This window comes from Vipera berus (genome assembly GCF_964194415.1).
Source record: "Vipera berus genome assembly, chromosome: 1".
Classification (NCBI taxonomy): Eukaryota; Metazoa; Chordata; class Lepidosauria; order Squamata; family Viperidae; genus Vipera; species Vipera berus.
In genome coordinates, this window is record NC_138202.1 from 247013602 (window position 1) to 247033651 (window position 20050).

Consider the following 20050-nt stretch of genomic DNA (forward strand, 5'->3'; position numbering starts at 1 on the left):
GTGGGAACTGCGCATGCTCCGATGGAGAGGACAACCTCAAGCTAGGGGGAGCCAATTCCGAAAGGAGGCTGGTAATCCTGAGCCTGTCTTTCCCCCACGATCGGTCCATTTTAAATCCCCCCCCTCCTCCTCCTCCTCATTCGCTCCCCTCCCCTTCTTTCGAATCCTTGCTTGAACTTTTCAGTCCGGTTCTGCAGACGGGTGAGTAGCAAGGCGAAAGGGGTAGCGCTTGTTCCTGTTGCTGCGGATCCCGCCTCCGCCGCCTCCTCTCCTGCGGTCTTCCCATTAGCCCGTTTGCCTAGGGATAACCCGGAGGGGGCGGCGAGTCCTCGGGGGAGGATAGATTCCCCCTCTGCCCATCCGTTGCGGGGAGGGGGCGCCCCAACCTCCGCCTGTGCAGCCCCTGCGGGTATCTCGAGTGAAGGGCTCCTCGGTCAGGTGCAGAGCTATTAAAAGCAGCAAACAGGCGCCCTTGGGTTGGCTGTGTCGAGAAATAATTAGGCCAGGTATCGGTTACTCAGCTTGGGCGATTACATGAATATCAGTGGTGTGTGTGTGTGTGTGTGTCGGGGCCAGAGTTATCTGGAGAGGGAAGATCAAGTCTCTCAGATCCTGCTCTGTTCTTGATGACTTCCTGAATTTCTCCATAAGAAAGGCTTTTCTTGCCCTTACCTTCTTCCTAGGTATTCTTCTGGACTTCCAGTTCTCTCCTATAGCCTGGGATTTCTTAGTGGTCTCCCTTTCACCGGCTAATAAGGAGCAACGCATCAGACTAATTTCCAAAGGCAGCTGAACTTGAAGGAGTGCTTTTCAAGATCAGCCAAGGTCAATTTCCCAACATGAGAGCGCGATTCATTGTTGGCACCCAACCGTGATTATGTCTAGCCTTGTATCAAAAGATCTCCTGGCCTTTTAAAGACTTGATATGTGTCTGGTGAACGTGAACATGGGGAAAGTGTGGTAGAGATTAGGGCTATGCAACATTTTAGATTTCAAGACAAAAAGGTGCTTCAGAAAAGACAGGGACATTCATATAGAATCAGTCTGATACGCACCTTCTCTAGCACATTTTATATTGTAGTACTTCTTTATTTTTTGCCACCCTAACAGGTTCTTCGCTTACAATAGCATCAATCTGCAAGTCTTTATGTCAGGCATATTTTCATGGATTTGTGGGGCAGCTGCAGCCTCATGACCTCAGCGCAACACACAACTGCTTTAAGAAGTGGTAGAGAATACTCCTCTGAGCTTCAAAGCACTATTTTGCCTTGGAATCCAAAATGCTATACGATTCTAATGAAGATTATCATTTTAATTAATCACACCAATGAATAAAATGTAGGCATTCTTGGTAAAGAATTTATTCCTTAACCATTAGCTAATTGCAAGGCACTATAATCTTGGGATCTTGTATTCATTCTGGAGCAATCAAGATTTCACCGTTCTTATTCCAGAATACCCACCTGGCTAAGACATTGGTAGGCCAAGCTCAGGGGCTGTGGGAAGATAGGAAATGTTTAATTCATTTTATTTCTTGCAGTTGCCATGCCAGCTAAGAGCAATATGAGATTTTACTTCTGTTCATAAATTTTAGAGATGTTCATTATGCTAGCTAGGTATTACATTATACATGTTGCAGAAGGTCATTGAGGTATAATATCTTAGATGAGTTTAATATATCACTAGCGAGGCTTACCTGATAAAATAACATTTTATATCATATCTAAAATGTTGCAGGATCCAACATTTATATATACGATACATAAATTTGATGTATCTAAAATATCTGTTTGAATTTGTATTATTGCATAAAGTTACTCTTCCAGTATTTTTCTTGTGCATAACATTGCTTCCCTCAATCCTTTGAAGCAGAAGAATTATCTTTCATTTTCTGCTGATGAAAGCTATAATGTTAGTGGAAGATCTCAAGAGTTAATCTTGTTTTTCTACATATTCAAATTTATCATTTTTTAATGTTCTACATACGTATTGCATTCACTTCCTTAGTTACATTTTTGTTGTCTATGTTGCCTGGGAATTGGGAGATCTGTAATCATCTCGAAAGTAAGACCTTATATTGCGATCCTTGTAACATATTGTAAACCTGCTTTGGATGAACATGGAGAATAAATGCATTAAATGAAGAAAACCTGATATTCTGTTAATGAGGCCCAATATTAGCTTCAATTTTGTCACTGTGACTACTGTACTACATACTTTTGGAACTTAATAAAGCACAAGTTATAGGCAGATTTGCTGACTTCTAGCCTTCCTGAAACTGAATGGTAGACCACTAGGGATTGATCATTAAATGTTTATGCTTTGAGCATCCATAACAACTCTTATTTCTCCATCCTCCTGTGTTTTTACTAGCTTAGAAGGTACAAACAGAAAACATTCAACTTCTCTTTATCTAATCTAATTTCTCCTGGCTTTTAGCAGAGGTAAAATTGTCAAAGATAAATGAGTTATGTCCTGCCTTTCTTTGTGGGGTATGTACCTTTGTGACAAATATTTCATGTTCTCCATGATAATAGATTATATTTAGATGTAAATCTAACATCACTGATGTTGCTTATTCTGTGTGGAGAATACGTTATTGTCTTTTTTCTCAACATTCAGTCCATTATGTTTTATATTTTTCCACACTATTTATTACACCTTTAAAATAATGTAACTATCATAAAAATACATAAAACATTGAATCTCAGTGAAATAGTAATTTGGAAGGAAAAAAAAGAAACAACAGATTTGAAACTTTGATTTATGTTGCTTAATGATCAAATTATTTTACAGTTGAATAAGTTTTAATACTGTAAACAATCATTATAGTGTTACATTTAAACAAAAATCAGAATTCTGAACAATGTTGATTTACAGAAGTAAACCAACTGAAGAAATTGTCCTTAAAAGTCTGTATATATTATCACTCTCCAGGACAGAATTAGTGCATAATTTGGGGTTTCTCTTGGAGTCTCAGCTCCTGTTGGAAGAGTACATGGCCATAGCCATGAGGGCATTTGACCAAATCCAGTTTGTGTGCCAGTTCCTTAACTTCCCTTAATCAGGACTGCCTGCTCGTAAGCCTTCATGCCTTCATCACCTCCCATTTGCACTATTGCAACATATATAAAACTACCCTTGAAAATCAGTTTGATGTAGTGGTTAAGCTGTTGGCCTAGAAATCAAGTGAGAGTGAGCTCTAGTCCTGCTTTAGCATGAAAGGCATGAGCCAGGCCCTCTCTCAGTCAAAAACACAGGGTTGCTATGAAGAATTTCCATACAGTTGTCTATCCACCCAGTTTATATTGCTACCCAACCAGTAATTCCAACTCTGGATGCCTAACGAGTTACAAACAAGCAAACAAATGAAAACCACAATAAAACCCCAGAAATCAAATGCAAAACATAACATGCCTAAGCCAACCACGATCGATCATTCTCTTAACCTTTAAAGAATGAGCTCATCTAAGACCCTGGCCTAAGGCCTGGAGGACAAGCCAGTTTTTCAAAGCTTTATGAAAGGCTTGCAGGGCCAGACATATACCTTCTGGGTCCTCTTAGATGGCACGTTTTCATACAGTGCACCCAAACCATGCCCACTCTGTTGGATCTTATGGGATGAAGAGAAATAACTGGAGACAGGTGATGGATGTTCAAAACATAAACATTTAATGATCAATCCCTAGTGATCTACCATTCAGTTTCAGGAAGGCTAGAAGTCAGCAAATCTGCCTATAACTTGTGCTTTATTAAGTTCCAAAAGTGTAGTACAGAAGTCGTGTCCAACCCCTCGCGACCCCATGGACAACGTTCCTCCAGGCCTTCCTGTCCTCTACCATCTTCTGGGGTCCCTTTAAGCTCACGCCTACTGCTTCAGCCACCTCATTCTCTGTCGTCCCCTTTTTCTATTACCTTCAATCTTTCCCAGCGTTAGGCTCTTCTCCAGTGAGTCCTTCCTTCTCATTAGGTGGCCAAAGTATTTGAGTTTCAACTTCAGGATTTGGCTTTCTAAAGAGCAGTCAGGGTTGATCTCCTCTAGGACTGATCGCCTTGCAGCCCAAGGAGTCTTCTCCGGCACCATAGTTCATTGGCCTCAATTCTTTGGCGCTCAGCCTTTCTTATGATCCAGCTTTCACAGCCATACATTGCAACTGGGAAGACCATAGCCTTGACTATACACAGTTTTGTTGGCAGGGTGATGTCTCTGCTTTTTAGTGTGCTGTCTAGATTTGCCATGGCTTTCGTCCCCAGGAGCAAGCGTCTTTTAATTTCTTGGCTGCAGTCCCCGTCTGCGGTGATCTTGGAGCCCAGGAAAATAAAATCTGTCACTACCTCCATTTCTTCCCCATCTATTTGCCAGGAATTGAGAACATGGCAAACAGAAGACAACCCTGCTTTCTTCTTTCATTAGCCAATGAAGAACCGTGCCTGTTTTCACTTTTGTGTTCTTTTCTTATTCTCTTTTTCTTTTTCTTTCAACCTGTTAGACATTGTCCTAGGTTGGGACTGTTTTATCTTTTAAAAATAAAGGGTTCCTTGTCTCAATATTACAACAGCCGCTTTATGTGCAGAACATCCTAATGAAAGAAACATTGTTGCATTGTGCCACAAGATCACTGGCTTTCATGACACATAAACAAAGGGAGCGGGGCTTGCACTGAAAATGCACAACACTGAATTTTGTACTTCTGCACTTCCTTGCCTCTGATCTCCTCATTACCCCATCCTAGCAGATCAGTCTTGAGACATTTTCAGGTACCCTGGGATACTGTTTTAAGTAGATGAGATAGTGCATAGACCTCTCAACAGTGGGAAGCATTTCCCAATTATTCAGGCTTGAGAAGGGCTTTGAGCTATTCCAATTTCAGGTGACAGCTTCCAGTTCCTTTCACATGCTCATTTGAACAGTTGTTAGAACTGCTTTGCAAGCAGCTGCAAGAAACAAGGAAAGACTGACTGACTGACCAGGGATGGAGACTGATAAAGTGAGGAAGAGCTTTACTCCATTGCTCCTCTGCTGTTGTCTGAACATCACTACCTCAATCTTTCTATTTGCAACCCTAAGCCCCTATTGTGTTCTTTCTGTATTATTAGCTTCTTTGCAAGCAACAGCTAGAAGCACCACTTGTCTTGTTGTTATCCATCCTTAATGCTTTTTTTTTTTGGCAAAACAACAAATATCTCCCTAGGTCAGCTCCTCCTTAACTTCTTTTTGCTTTGCCTTTCCACTTCTAATGGAATTATTATTTTAGTTTATGTTTTAAAGTCAACAGTAAAAATATCCCACGTAGCAATTTCTTAATATCCCCAAATTATAAAACAGAGTTGGAAGGAATAATTAGATAATTAAACTCAATATGCTGCATCTGTAATATTAATGTCTTCCTAACAAAAAGTATTATTTTTTCTTCTATCATGGGGTTGGGGAAGACTGATTTTTTTTTTGATGGAATTAATGGATCATAACATGAAAAAGTGAACTGGAGTGCTGTGATCAATACTGATAGTATTGATCTAGATGACCTTAGGCTCAAAATAAATCAGTTCAATTTTTCCTATGTTAAGATGTAATTCAGAGCTTAGGAAATTTTAGGTCATATATAAATATTAAATAATTCTACCATGTTTCTGTGAATTTGTTTTAGTTGGTTGCAAAATTTAAAGCTCTATGGTCATGTTTTGTTCTTGTTTACAAGCAGCTGGACGCTTCCTACCGGTGTCCTGAATTACCATGATATCATGGCAAGATTTCGCAGGAGAACATGCATCATTTTGCTGCTTTTTATTTTATTTATTTGCTCCATAATGATGGCACTGAAAACTCTGAGACCAGAAAGAGTTGGGTTTGGAGATCCATTTGGTCTTGGCCTGTTACCAGATTTTCAGCAACAGAGCACACATTTAAAAAAGAAGTTCAGTCTGCATAAGGGATCAAAAGAAGACAGCTTCACGCGGACCAAAAGTGTTCACCCTCTACCGGTGAATCTCAAAACATCTACAACTTCTATAAGAAAAATGGAAGAGCTACCTCCTCCAAATTATAACTTCCATGTATTTTACTACAGCTGGTATGGGACTCCACAATTTGATGGAAAATATATTCATTGGAACCACCCATTACTGACTCATTGGGATCCAAAAATTGCAAGTGGTTATCCAAAAGGCAGGCACAATCCTCCAGAAGACATTGGGTCAAGCTTCTACCCAGAACTTGGACCTTATAGCTCTAGAGATCCGTCTGTCATAGAAGCTCACATGAAGCAAATGAGATTAGCATCCATTGGTAAGTATTCCATCTCTTTTCCCCTACCCTCACCCCCCCAAAAAAAAACCTCATGTCTGTCTTTGCTTCCTTTTTGCTTGCTTGCTTTCAACCTCCTCTCGCAGCCTTGCAGTCTCCACCTCATCCTTCCAGGGAGTTTAGTCACCTTCTGACCAATTTAGTCACCTTCTGCAGCTTTTTTCATTTCCCTTCTTCATTCTCAGAAACTCCCCTAAAGCTTGCTTGCTTGTTTTATGCAGTGGTGGGAGCAATAATGGACATACCTCAGTAACACTTCAGCTTTGTGAATAATACCTCAGTATCACCTCTGCTTTGTGAGCTGCTATGGATTGTGAGCTTGCATTCAAGTTGCTGGTAACTTCACTACATGGCGTAGAGCAAGGGTCCCCAACCTTGGCAACTTTAAGACCTGTGGACTTCATAGCTGGCTGGGGAATTCTGGGAATTAAGTCCACAAGTCTTAAAGTTGCCAAGGTTGGGGGCCCCTGGCGTAGAGCAGTGGCTCCCAACTTTTGGGCACCAGGAACCAGTTCCATGGAGAGAGTTTTTTCCATGAGCCAGTGGGGTGTTGTTTTGTGTGCTGCCTACATCCTGTGGATGGGGCTTCGCTTGTTTGCGTGGCCCGGCCCATGGATTGGAGGTTGGCAACCCCTGGTGTAGAATTTGATTTCTTGAGGGACTGCCTGCCTCCCATAGAATCTACCTGGCTAGTTTCACCAGGATTGATCTGCTCCAGGCTCCTTCAGTTAAACAATGCCATCGGTTAGGACCCAGGAAGCATGCTTTCTGCACCAGTGTCTTCCTTCTAGAGTGATGTTCGCCCAAGATCCAGAGGTCCTCCACTCAATGCTGGTGTTTTGAACAGCCTTGAAGACCTGGTTCTTCACTCAGGGTTTAACAAAATAGAGTGAAACCCCTTCACTACTTTACTGTCCAATGTCTCGGTCTTACCATCTTTTTGTGTATTCATTTATTTATTTATTTTGCTCTTTATTATTGTATTTCACTTGTTTTAGTATTGGTAATTCTCATTTAATAACATTAATTGGGTCCGGATTTTTTTTTTGCTAAATTATGCAGTCATAAAGTAAAACATCATTTGATAGTTAGCAAGAGCAGTTCCAATAGTCCCCCAATTACCATTATGAAGCAAATCACTGTTGGTCATAAAATGGGGGCTTCACATGACTGTGACTTCTGACTTCCGGTGGAAGCTTCCCCATTGACAGGGCTTGCAGAAGGACGATAGGAAAAATCATAAATCGTAACCATTGGATGCCGCAGTGGTGCAAACTTTGGGGGCCAGTCGTAAGTGCAAACTATTCATTGTGTGAGATTTAAAAAATATTCAGAGGGTTTCAATTCAAATTAATAATAGTAACAACAACAAGAAGAACAACAACTGCGCTACTTGGAACATCTTACATTTTAAGGAGATACCTGGTTGATACCTAGGATGCTGGCAGCAACCCGTGTCAACCATTAGTGTCAGTCAGTTTAAATGTTCAGTTGAGTGAGGTTCATGTTTAATGAATAAAATTTTAATAATAATAATAATAATAATAATAATAATAATAATAATAATAATAATAATAATAATAATAAATGTTTTATTTTTTAGGGGTATTGGCTCTTTCCTGGTACCCACCTGTTATGGCTGATGAAAATGGAGAGCCCACTGATGGCCTTGTGCCTATAATTTTGGATATTGCACACAAGTATAAATTAAAGGTATAGTATTTGAAATTTCAGATTTGTAGAAACTAGTTTTAATAAGTTGAATAAAATAGCATTGTTATAGAAACAAAATGTGTTGATATATTCATTTCTCTCAGAGTAAATTCTATTGAACTCAATTGGACTAGTTCTCAGTAGTCATATTTTTATTACTATTATCATATATCAATAATTTACTTCAGCAAAGGACTGTTGGCCAAATGCGATGTTGTTACCTTCCGTAAATTAAATATTTTCAGACTGATTGTGAGACAGTCCTATCTATTAAATGAATTTTAGTTTTGTTCCAGTCTAGTTAGAAAGCTACTTGAAGCAGTTGTAAGTGTTCTTCTCAGAATTAACCCCCACCTTTAATTTAAAGCAAACATCCTCAGATAAATACAGATGTACACTTAACTTGTTTTTGAGTTGAGGTGCAACTTATAACCCTTTGGTTTGATTACTTAAATGACTGCTCTTTTTCTCCAGATTTGTTTTTGGTTTATATCTGCATCTTTGTTTTATTCTTGTACAGATTGGGGCAATCTGTAACTTTCATAAACGAATAATATATACACAAGATTCCAGTGGTATGCTACAAACTGAACACACATTTTTTGTGCCTTGTTACATAAAAGTATAGTTTATTATACTTTCTATAAATATTCTAAAAATATTATGTTATAATTTCCTATTGAAATTGGGCTTGTGATACATATTTTGAATCAAACATCCCCAGTATATCCTGAAGATTTGCTACCATTCACCCCAGAGTGTATTGTGTTAGGTAAGCCAATGACCTGGCTTGGTGTGAGACAGATTTCTATTTTCTAATCCATATTATAAAATAAAATTAAAATACATAAACTTTTTCCATCCCAAAATTTGGCCTTAGGAACAGTGCCTTCTAATTCTTTTGAAAATAAAAGAATTGTCCTCAAGCAAAACTAAAATAATGACTGCCTTTAAAAAAATGCAAAAATTAAAACATGTTTGCATTTGTTTGAGGAATCTTAAGATTCCTTAAATCTAAGCATAATTAGATTATTAAAATATTATTTAAATGTTATTTAATTTTTTTTTCTCAACCCAGAATTGGAGACGAAACTGTTCTGTCCCAGATTCTGAGTAAAAGATAAATTACATGTTTGATGGCTAGAAATTGTGTGAAGAAATAGTTAACATAGCTTCTTTAGTAGTGAGTTGTCATTATTGCCAAGTATCTCTTCCTTTCAAGGATAAGGTTGATTAGTGAGGCAGGGCAAATGTGTTGGGGGAAATTATTTGCTAATAAGGTAAATCCAATTACATACTCAGGTATAAATTGCTGAACTGGAAAATTTAATAATTTGAACTGCCCAAACTCTAAAATTGATCCCAACACTAATTAAAACTGAACATGTAATAATTTAAGCATTTCTTGCAAATCAATTCATTTTTTTCCTGGACACATTATCTTCTTGAATTGCTGTTTCTCTGATAAAATAATCATCTAGTGAATTTAATATTAGGTGACTCAGTGCCGCAACAGTTTTGCACAAGGCTTTGAAGCTATTGGGCAGTTATGCCTGAAGAATGAATCATAAATGGCAATGACAGTGAGATTCTTGATCATTTGAAATTCCAGCCACATTTCCCTTTTCACTGTTGGCACATTTAAATTTGTTGTTCAGATTGGAGTTGGCAATGCGCTTATATTTTCTCTTTCTGTGGGCAAATTTAAAACATTATAGCATTGTCTTTAGGTGATTTTTCAGCAGAGGAAAACATAATTTTAATACTAAAGAGCTATTAACTTTCTGTTGGGTGTCATCTGCCAGCTGTTTTGTCCTGGTTTAGTTAATAATGGCTGCAAAATATAAAGCAAAAAATTAATTGATATTTTATTCTGTGTTTGTATCAAATGGCTGTGCTTTCCATTTTCTAATCAATCTGTGCTGGGTGAGAACAGGACAAACTCCGTTCCCATGTAAAGAACTAAAAGTTTCTCTCCCTTTAGTTTTCCCCCCTTCTTTTCCCTTCTTTTTCTACTACATGCAAATATCAAATAAAATTTCTATTCTTCAGAAATAGAAGGGAGGATACAGACTACTGACTTCAAGATTCTTTGCTCTTTTGAGACATTCCATTTTTTTAACAAAAAAAAATCCTTTTTATGTTTCAGGTCACTTTCCATATTGAGCCATATAAAGACAGAGATGATCGTAGCATGTACAGCAATGTCAAGTATATTATAGACAAGTAAGAACTTGGTGCAATATTTGAATATCAGTATGATAATTTTACTCTGTCTCATCTATATGTTTCATGGTGGTTTATCAATTTGAACATTGACTCCTTGTCAGTAAACACAGTTCTCATTAATATAACCTGAACTCCCATTCTTTTTGTTCAAATTCACACTATTTTTTTATCATTGTTGTCATTTTTGTTACTGTGTCATGCAGCAAACAAATAGGGGATTGCAAGCAGAGCAATTTAGTAATTTTATCTTCCTAATAAGGCTACATTGATTAAATTTGTTTTGCTGAGTTGCAGTTAATTGTGTTTAAAGACCTACGTAATGCTAGTAATGACATTTGAAATGAAATATACTTGAGAGGCAGGAAGAGTAATTTTTAAAATTATTAGAAGTATATATGGAACATTCACTTTCTTTTTTTTTTGCTTGTTTGCTTTTAGATATGGAGGCCATCCAGCTTTTTACAGACATAAAGTCAGTACAGGTAGAACTCTTCCCATGTTCTATGTTTATGATTCTTACATCACAATCCCAGAAATGTGGGCAAATCTGCTCACGGTATCAGGATCTCAAAGTATACGTAATACACCCTATGACAGCTTATTCATTGCCCTTCTTGTAGAAGAAAAACATAAACATGAAATTCATCGAAGTGGCTTTGATGGGATTTACACCTATTTTGCCACAAATGGCTTCTCTTATGGTTCAAGCCATCATAATTGGCCCAGTTTGAAAGCTTTCTGTGACATAAAAAACTTAATGTTTATTCCAAGTGTGGGCCCCGGGTACATAGATACCAGCATCCGACCATGGAACAATCACAACACCCGCAATCGTGTCAACGGGAAATATTACGAGACAGCATTCAGTGCTGCGCTTCTAGTACGACCTGAAATCATTTCCATCACCTCTTTCAATGAATGGCACGAAGGGACTCAAATTGAAAAGGCCATTCCTAAAAAGACTGATGGGGCAACTTATCTGGATTATCAGCCTCATAAACCAAACATCTATCTGGAACTTACTCACAAGTGGTCTGAAAAATATAGCAAAGAAAAGGAACAGTGGCTCACCTGAGTTGCTATTGTGGTTGAGAATTCTACGTTGAATCTATCTGCTAGTTTGAGAAGATGTTATGAGGAAGCAGTCAGACTATTTCTACTAGAAAGTTTTCACTTTAAGGAACAAAGGTAACAACAAGCAATATTATCCCTTCGGTTACTTTACTATATGAAGACTGTGTTGGCCATGCTTAATACTGTATATATTATTCTGTATTAGAAGCACTGTTTCCAGAGTATTTGAGTGGTGGTACAAATAGACTGTTAAAGAGCTAAATTCAGAACTGGCTGCAATTAAAATAGTTACCTAAGATACTTGCATGCAGCTGATTTGCTCTCTCAAAGCAAAGCAAGTTTAGAACCCATTTCAAATACAATTTGAAAGTTGAGAAATAACTTCAAGCAAAGGTGGTACTCACACCTGGTCCTTGGATCAGAAGCTTGCAACAACCATGTACAAAGATATTTATCCAAGTCTATTGAAGATTAATTTGTATATGATGCGTGATACTGTAAAGAAAGGAATTCTCTGGTAACTTTTTTTAGTTCAAGAACCACTTAAAATTAATTAGTGCTATGTAAGAGCACAATGTTGGGATCCTGTGCAGTTCTTGTTTAATCTCCATGTGAATAGCTGGAACTGGTAATAAATTCCCTGTTATTATATTTGGTGTGCTTTTCAGAAATGAAAAACCTTTTATTTGCTTTTACTTTATTAAAATTAGTGAAGGATATGAAATTTTCATAATATTCCTAGGCAGTAATAGTTTCAGTTTAGCTATTTCTAAAAAGTGGTAAATTGCCACGCACTTTTTATGTGAATCACTACAAGTAAAATTAGGGAACAACTTTAAATCCCCCCCCCCAAAAAAAGAAATAATGAGGAAAGGGGGAATTAAAGCAATTACCAACTAAAATTGAAACACTGGGAAATTCTAAAGTGTCATTTAATTTATTTATAGGATAGTCTGACCTGGACTTTAATTCTTGGGAGACCAAATTCTGGCCGTTCCCACACAAATTCCCATCGTCCAGTACGCTCACACAGAGAAGGCCTCCTCAGGGTACCGTCAGCTAGGCAATGTCGGCTGGCGACCCCCAGGGGGAGGGCCTTCTCTGTGGGAGCGCCAGCCCTATGGAATCAGCTCCCCCCTGAGCTTCGGATGGCCCAAAACCTCCAATCCTTTCGCCGCGGCCTCAAAACACTCCTGTTCCACCAGGCTGACCTGGACTGACAGGCATTTTAATTAATTTATATTTGGAATTTTTAATTTATTTTTTAATTCTTTAATTTTAATTTATTGCACAGATGATTTCAATTTTATTTTTATCTTGATTTCTGTACTTATTATATGTTTTGTTGTTAGCCGCCCTGAGTCCTTCGGGAGATAGGGCGGGATATAAATCCCATAAATAAATAAATAAATAAATAAATAATGGAAAAAGCTATTCCTAATAGGAAGAGCTTAAAAGCCATGTTTAGTTCTATCTCAACCATCAGAATGTTTTGTTATGGGGTTTTTGGTTTTTTTTTTTTAAGAAAATGGTCTAACAAAATAGCTTAGTTCTCAGAACAAGCTCAGAATGACCCCAGACATTTTTTTTACTGCAGCATTCTAACTGCTGCTCCTTTTTCATTTGCCTTATTTTCCTGGCCACAAAAATGTCTGCTGCAGTGGAAGCTATTTCTGCTGAGAAATATGTTTTTCCAGGTGCCTGAGAACTTTGCAAAGAAACATCTACACTAAACCATACCCTGTGGTTTTAGTTAAAGAATAATGCAGGTGCATCTCTTGAAATCCCATCACTAATATAATATTGTCATCTGCTGTCAAATGGGCAAAAGAAGGTGAGAGGGAAGCCATGTCCTCAGCCCATTTTTTTCACTACTTCTCTCTTTGCTTTTTAGCAAATGATAAATGTTCAAGGAGCTGAGTCTGATGAGGTTCAGGTTTTCTAGGCATACTAATAATAGAAATGTAATCACATTTTGTTATTATTCTCCCCCCCACAAAAGATCTAGCTTTAGTTACGTACCACTGGAAATAATGCGAGCACTTTTTAAAAAGACATGCAATTTGAAGCGATTAGCTGCGATAAAAGACATTGCTCTTTGCCAGTTTTATAACTATTTCTACAAAAGTAAATGGCCCATTGCATTTTAGTATATATCTCTGTAATAGATACAGAATGGATATCTCTGCACTGAAACAGCAGTCACCCATCTTTCTGGCTCTGTGGATCGGGGGGGGGGGAGGGGATGATTTTGCATGTTCAACCTAATCCCAAGCTTGCGCCCCGCTTGTGCGGACCAGTTGCCAACAGGCCACAAACTGGACCGGGGGTTGGGACCCTGCACTAAAGAACAGTAGATATATTATAAAGTGCATTTTTTTTAATTCAGCAAATTGTGAGCTGAATTTTATCTTTCCTACCTAATCATAGATTATAGCTAATGCATACAAGCCACACTATACAACCATAGATAATAATAGCAATAGCACTTACACTTATATACCACTTCACTATGCTTTACAGCCCTCTAAGCAGTTTACAGTGTCAGCATATTGCCCCCAACAATTTGGGTCCTCGACTCAACCATGAGTCGGTGAGAATCAAACTGCCGAACTACTGACAGCCAGCAGTCCACAGACTTAGCCTGTAGTACTGCATTCTAACCACTGTGCCACTATGTTATGGTTTAAATTTGTTATACAACTCAATTTTCATAGATGCCAGGAATGAGCTTTATTAATGCTGATTTTTTTGCCAACAGAAAACTAAGTGGTTGTTTATTTATTATATCGCTTATTAATTACTACAAATGTTTTATGAATTGTCCCTTGCAAGAAGGGATAGGGAGTCTGCCAATGGCAGAGAGCTTTATGGAGCAAGATTATAGTGAGTTTAGTTGCGAAAGGGCTGATTCATATGCCCCTTTGGCGTAGGTACAATTTTAAGGATGGAAATGAACACATATACTTCCTTTAATTCCCTGAACTTCCCAGAGTGAAAAAAATATGCTGAAATATTTCATCCATCCACTTTTAATGACATCACTATGTCATCACATGTTGAACAGTGTGTTGACTGGTCAGAGTAAGCATGCCTGGAATTGTATTACTGACATCTTAAAGACGTCTCAGAAAATGTGACACTTCATGTAGAGTGTTTACAGTATTTTTAAAATAAATAACACTTCAAACAAGGCCAGATGTCATATTGACAGAATGAAGAAGCTTAAGGATGTTATGAAAGGAGAAGCAGATTCTTAATTACTTTATTGGTCTACTCTTAATGCCAGAGAAAGGGAAAGCCGTTGTCAGAAGTTTTTACTTGACTTGTGAATTTTTACTTGACTTGTCACACTCAATTCATAGGTAGGAATTTAGGAACAATCAAGCTCTGAAAACAATGTAGCTATTTCCTTAGGCACTTTGAATAATCAAGTCGGTTAATTAAGATTCTGTGTCATTTACTTCTTACTTCCATTTGCTCACTTGGAAATACTATGATCTGCCATACAGTAGGTATATGGATAGAAAAGAGGAAACCCCATGCATAGTTGGAGCTTCTAGACCAGGCCAGACCCATCACGTGGAAGCCGTGCCTACCCCATTGCCGGCAATGGCAAAACCGTCCCAATACGTTACGCAATGTCATGTGACATCACAAGTTTGACATGTCTGTTCTAGACACTCAAGAGGCCAGCCCGTTTTTCAACAGAGTTGACAGCTGCAGCTGAGATTTCAAACATACTGCCAGCTAAATAATGGGCTTTTCTCCTCCTCCCCACTCCTTCACATAGAATATTGCTTGCTCCACTTCATTGGATATCTAGAGTTTGAAGAGTTGTGCACAATGGTTCTGTCAGCTAGGATAATTTATAGCAGCGTTGTTTCTTTCGATGTTTGAAATCTTGAAAGAAAGCAGTTTTGTAATATTACAAGGGAGGGATTACTTTCATGTTCAGTTTTTAGTGTTATTGCAGCTGCTTAGCCATTACATTGACTGTTCTGATCTAATTTTAATAAGATTCCTTCATTTAACAATACAAACTGCCCTCATTCATATTTTTCATGGGTTTAGGCCCTACTTAGGTATTATACATGCACAACATGGCTTTTGCACATGGATAAAGTATACTTGTTCAGTCTCATTAGCATAATCTGCTCATCAGCTAGTGTTTGACAGAAAATGAACCCCACAAATATCAATAGAAAATACATAAATGTTCTAAGCATAATTTGGAGAATCCAGCTAGACTTTACTCCTTTCTCTTAATGTATTGTTTGGGCACATAGAATAGGTCAAGAACAGCAGGTAGCAAATGTAACACTGACTTATCAAGTATATAGATTGTAGATTGTTGTTGTAAATCAGGGGTCTTCAAACTTGGCCCTTTTATGACTTGTGGACTTCAACTCCCAGAATTCCTCAGCTAGCGCGCCTGGCTGAGGAATTCTGGGAGTTGAAGTCCACAAGTCATAAAAGGGCCAAGTTTGAAGACTCCTGTAAATGTATATTTACTCTTCACTCTGCCATGATATGCTCTATTTGGTTCTATAGGAGTCATAGAACTAATAAAAGTGATGATGATGCTCCCTTAAAAAAAACAAATTGAAATGTCTTAATAAACAGATGACCATTTTATGAAATGTTTACGAGTATTAGTGTTATTAAAATTGCTTTTTGAAAGCATTTTAGTGAAATATGTGGATTGTTTTTCTTGTATTTATAGCAAAATAACTATAGATATAGTTAAAGTGACTTGCCATTTCTTCTTGGAGAAATGAAATGGAAATCTGTAAAAAAACAGTTTGTAAATAAATATATATTTGGTTAATCTTGCTCTTAACTAATTACATTGAGATTTTTGTAACCTCAAAAAATCTGCTAAAGCTCATCAATAGGCACATAGTCTATTCCTTTGATTAATTTAAGCAATTTATTCCTGTTCAAGAGCTATGTTTATAAGGAAGAAATTATTTTATTACTGCAATTTGCTCAGAAAACCAAATACTATGAAGAGTTGATGCACCCAGGCAATTTTTCTCCCAACGTATTCAGAATGGAAAACGATAATCCCAGGAAAGGAAATGCATATCCTTTTTTTACCAGGTTTAAATGAACAATGCAGTGTGAATAATTTTGTGAGGGTTGTTATTTCGTATCTGTTTTGATCTTCAATAACAGTGTATTTCCGAACTAGGGTCCCTATAGATATATAGTTAAGGAGAAAGTTTTGAATATTTCTCTTCATATGGTCATGAATCAGAAAAGGTCATTTTCAAGAAAACTGGAAAAATAGCGCCTCCTGATAGGGATGGTTAACCTCCAAAGGTCTAAGCTTTCACAGAATCCATGATATTGACCAAAAGAAAAGTCCATTTTGGTATATTTCTTTCAACATTTGTACATTCATTCTTACTCAGAATCTCTATACTTTTTGTCCATATTAGACTTAGTCATCAAAATAAGTTAGTTAGGCATTGATCTCTGATTTCAAAAATTTTCTTGTTACATATCTGTGATATCTGCAATAGAAGATAAATTAGCTTTGGACAACATACATTTTCACATAGGTTGAAGTTAAAACGTAGTTGTTGTTTATTTTTGGGGAATTGTTGAATACTAAACCTCCATGGAATCGTTAAGTAGTTGAAATTTTGTGAAATACCATGCTAGATGGCAGTAAAACTGGATGACATTAATAATTTTTGGATTTAATGGCAACAGAAACAGAACCTGTCAGCTATCAAGAACTGACTTTCTTGTCAGTTGGGCTGAAGTCTGCCATATGGAAAAGAACCTGAATATTCCAAATGAGACACGCATTATTGCATGCTTGGCTGATAGTTCTTTATTCTGCCACTCTTTATTACTCTTTATCTACTTGTATATATTTATTGCTTGATTTGAATCTACATTTGAGTCATTCATTTACAAAGCTGATAGCAAACTTTCTACAGCCCACTGAAGTCAATATGCTGATTTGTGTCTGTGAAATTTACTATGGTGGTTGCAGGCAAAAGCTAGATCAGTCAAAATTACCATTAGTTACTTAATTGAAGTTCTACCTAAAGATCCAGGACAACTAGATATTTAGTTTGAACAGTTAGTGTAGTAATGTAATTCAGGTTTGATTTAAAACCAGCAGTCTCCAGTGATGAAATTCCACCACATAATTTTTTTTCATGAACTGCTTAACGTGAATTTTCTCTCTTTATCAAATAAATAATTTGACTCATGGTTAATTCTTTGAATACGTTAGCCTTTAAAAGCAGCACTTTGTGTATAAATAAAAGTAGGTTCCCTATTAAAGCTCATTTACCTCTTTTTACTAAATATTAACCTTATATGTTGCTAATCGTTGATTTTTTTTAATGGAAAAATATGCTTGGTTATTTTACAACAATTACAAATGTTGTAATTCCCCTGATATAGAAGTCAGAGGACACTTGGACTCTTGCTTCTGTTTATCACTGGTGTGGCAGGCTTAGCTTTTTTATTTGGATGCCCAAGCCTGATTATGAAAAACATGATAAGCTGTGTCACTGGTTATTAAATAAACTGTGTGACTTGCTTTATTGACATGCTTAATAGTCAATATTTATATTGGCATTCTTTTACCATGTCTTGTTCAACTAAAACACCAGAGGTTAGTTGAAAAATTATTCATGGATATATTTCTGAAAATCCACTGGAAAATAATGTATTTCACTGTAATATATATTACATGTAATGTATATAAATGCTTTAGTTTTAAAATATTAACATTTTTACTCTGGCATACTACAAAAATTCCCCAGTGTTTTGTCCCAAGCTGTAAGAAAAAGTTTGCTATCAGAAGCAGGAATAGTGTATTGGAGAGTAAAACGTGATTTGTGAAAAGTCACTTGTTTGTTTGGCTGTGGGAAAAAAACTTTTGAAATAAATAGAAATAGAGAGGTGGTAGAAAAAAACGGAAAAATCCATTTCAGGTTGCGGACTTCTAATTTCTGCAGGAAGCCGGAGGGCTTTGCAAATCCTTTGAAAGAGACACTTCAAAGACACAGGAGGAGCAAGAGTTGTGTAGTATAAGCTCATCTGCATTGTGAAACATCTCTTTTAAAGGAATTGCGCAGGAAGATCTAAAAACTATGAAGCTGTGGTTGGATTTAGGAGTAGAATATAAACCTTAACAGGATGTTTTTACAACCATTCAACAGAAATTATTTGAAGGTGTCCTGTTATCCTCTGCCTAGTACTGAAGCACTGCAGAGCTGTGGGTTCTTTGCAAAAGATGCACAAATAAACCCATAACACTGGCCCATGAATGAATATTACACCCAATGGGTAATGGTTTTGCACATAGAAACAGTTTCAATGTATTTGAAATACCTGTATTGGTGTTTCAATGTGTTTAACATTTTGCGAGCATATTATAGGGATATTTGCCCTACAGTACATCTGGAATGACTTATTTGTTTAGTGAGCTTTTGAGAAAGCTTTAAAGAAACATAATTTACTAAAATATTTAGCTATGAAGCTTTATAGGTTCCTATAACAGTGCTGCTTCAGGAGCTAATGAAATAAACAACAATCTTCCTCTTAAATCACCCTGCTGCCCTTCCACAGCATGTACATTCTGTTCAGTTTCAGGAAAATGAGACTTCCCTTAGCAAATTTTGAAGTTTCATGTGGAGCTGAGGTAATCATCACATCAATTTATAGAAACAAAACCATTAGATTTATAAGTGTCTCCCGGATATTTTTAATACATGTGGTATGACCACTGTTCAGACTCATCTGAAATCCTACAGGATGGGGGGGGGGAGGAAATGTGAAACCATTCTAGAATAAAAATTATTTAAAAGAATATTAGTTTACAAATATTGGAGACTTTATTTTAATGGCATATTGCATGATAATGTATTTATTGTACAATACCTCATTTTTTGCACCTTTACATGTATCTACCACTCACGTTGCATAATGTTTTGATGTACCTAATTTGCGTTCAGTATGTAGAAAACTGAAATATACTGTACTGTTCATGAAATACAATTTTCAAACAACATACATCAAAAATCATAAAATCCAGCTAAATAATTTGCAGTATAATTAACACTTGAGCTACAGTTTCCACAGTTACGTTTAATAAAGAAAACTTGTTTCTATTATTTCTGTTGTTGTTTGTATTCTTGTTATATTAAGCCAAAATGGGGGCGTGGGGGGCAGGGGCATTATGATTATATTTATTGGAGAACTGCTTTAAATGGTTTCTGTTCAAAATGCAGGCAAAAGTAAATATTAGGTAATTGACTCTTAGGTATTTTAGGAAGTAATCAGAGTTTTAAATATTTTCGATGTCTTGTCTCTAATGTTCAATTTCCAGATTGTTTCTTTGTTGCTGTTTCTCAGCACTTGAATCATTTTCATACTAATCACTCCTTATATTAGTGGAAAATAACTGGAATTCTGACCATTGCAGCTGAACTATTTTCTGTGCAGGTTCTTTTCTTATTTGGAAAATCCAGCATATCTCTCTCTCTCTCTCTCTCTCTCTCTCTCTCTCTCTCTCTCTCTCTCTCTCTCTCTCTCTCTCTCTCTCTCTCTCTCTCTCTCTCTCTCTCTCTCTCTCTCTCTCTCTCCAAAAAGCTGTATTTTTTTTAAAAAAAACCACACATTTTTGAAGCTGATAGAATTTTAATCTCAAATATTTCAACTAAATATGTATGATCAATTAGATGTCATTTTATA

General features: G+C 37.0%; 1 protein-coding gene across 5 annotated transcripts; it reads left to right on the forward strand.

The window, feature by feature from the left end:
• The first annotated feature begins 28 nt into the window (after positions 1-28).
• On the forward strand, positions 29-19444 carry MANEA (mannosidase endo-alpha). 5 transcript variants are annotated; one of them, XR_014028569.1, is made up of 7 exons: positions 59-201; positions 684-825; positions 5703-6286; positions 7908-8017; positions 10167-10243; positions 10685-15673; positions 15814-19444. XR_014028569.1 is itself a non-coding variant. In XM_081344605.1 (6 exons), exons 3-6 carry the CDS (start codon positions 5743-5745, stop codon positions 11319-11321), a joined length of 1368 nt encoding a protein of 455 aa, XP_081200731.1. In that variant the 5' UTR covers positions 59-201; positions 684-825; positions 5703-5742; the 3' UTR covers positions 11322-19444. The 5 variants fall into 5 exon arrangements, 3 of the variants coding, with proteins under 3 accessions (XP_081200733.1, XP_081200731.1, XP_081200732.1); XR_014028570.1 differs by having other exon boundaries at positions 10685-15666; XM_081344605.1 differs by having other exon boundaries at positions 10685-19444.
• Positions 19445-20050: the final 606 nt, after the last annotated feature.

Excerpts from the sequence above, each read along its gene's own strand:
- MANEA (XM_081344607.1), top strand. The coding sequence starts at position 5,743 with ATGGCAAGATTTCGCAGGAGAACATGCATCATTTTGCTGCTTTTTATT. Across the intron at positions 6,287-7,907 it reads AATGAGATTAGCATCCATTG|GGGTATTGGCTCTTTCCTGG; the intron begins GTAAGTATTCCA and ends TTTATTTTTTAG. Across the intron at positions 10,244-10,684 it reads GTCAAGTATATTATAGACAA|ATATGGAGGCCATCCAGCTT; the intron begins GTAAGAACTTGG and ends GTTTGCTTTTAG.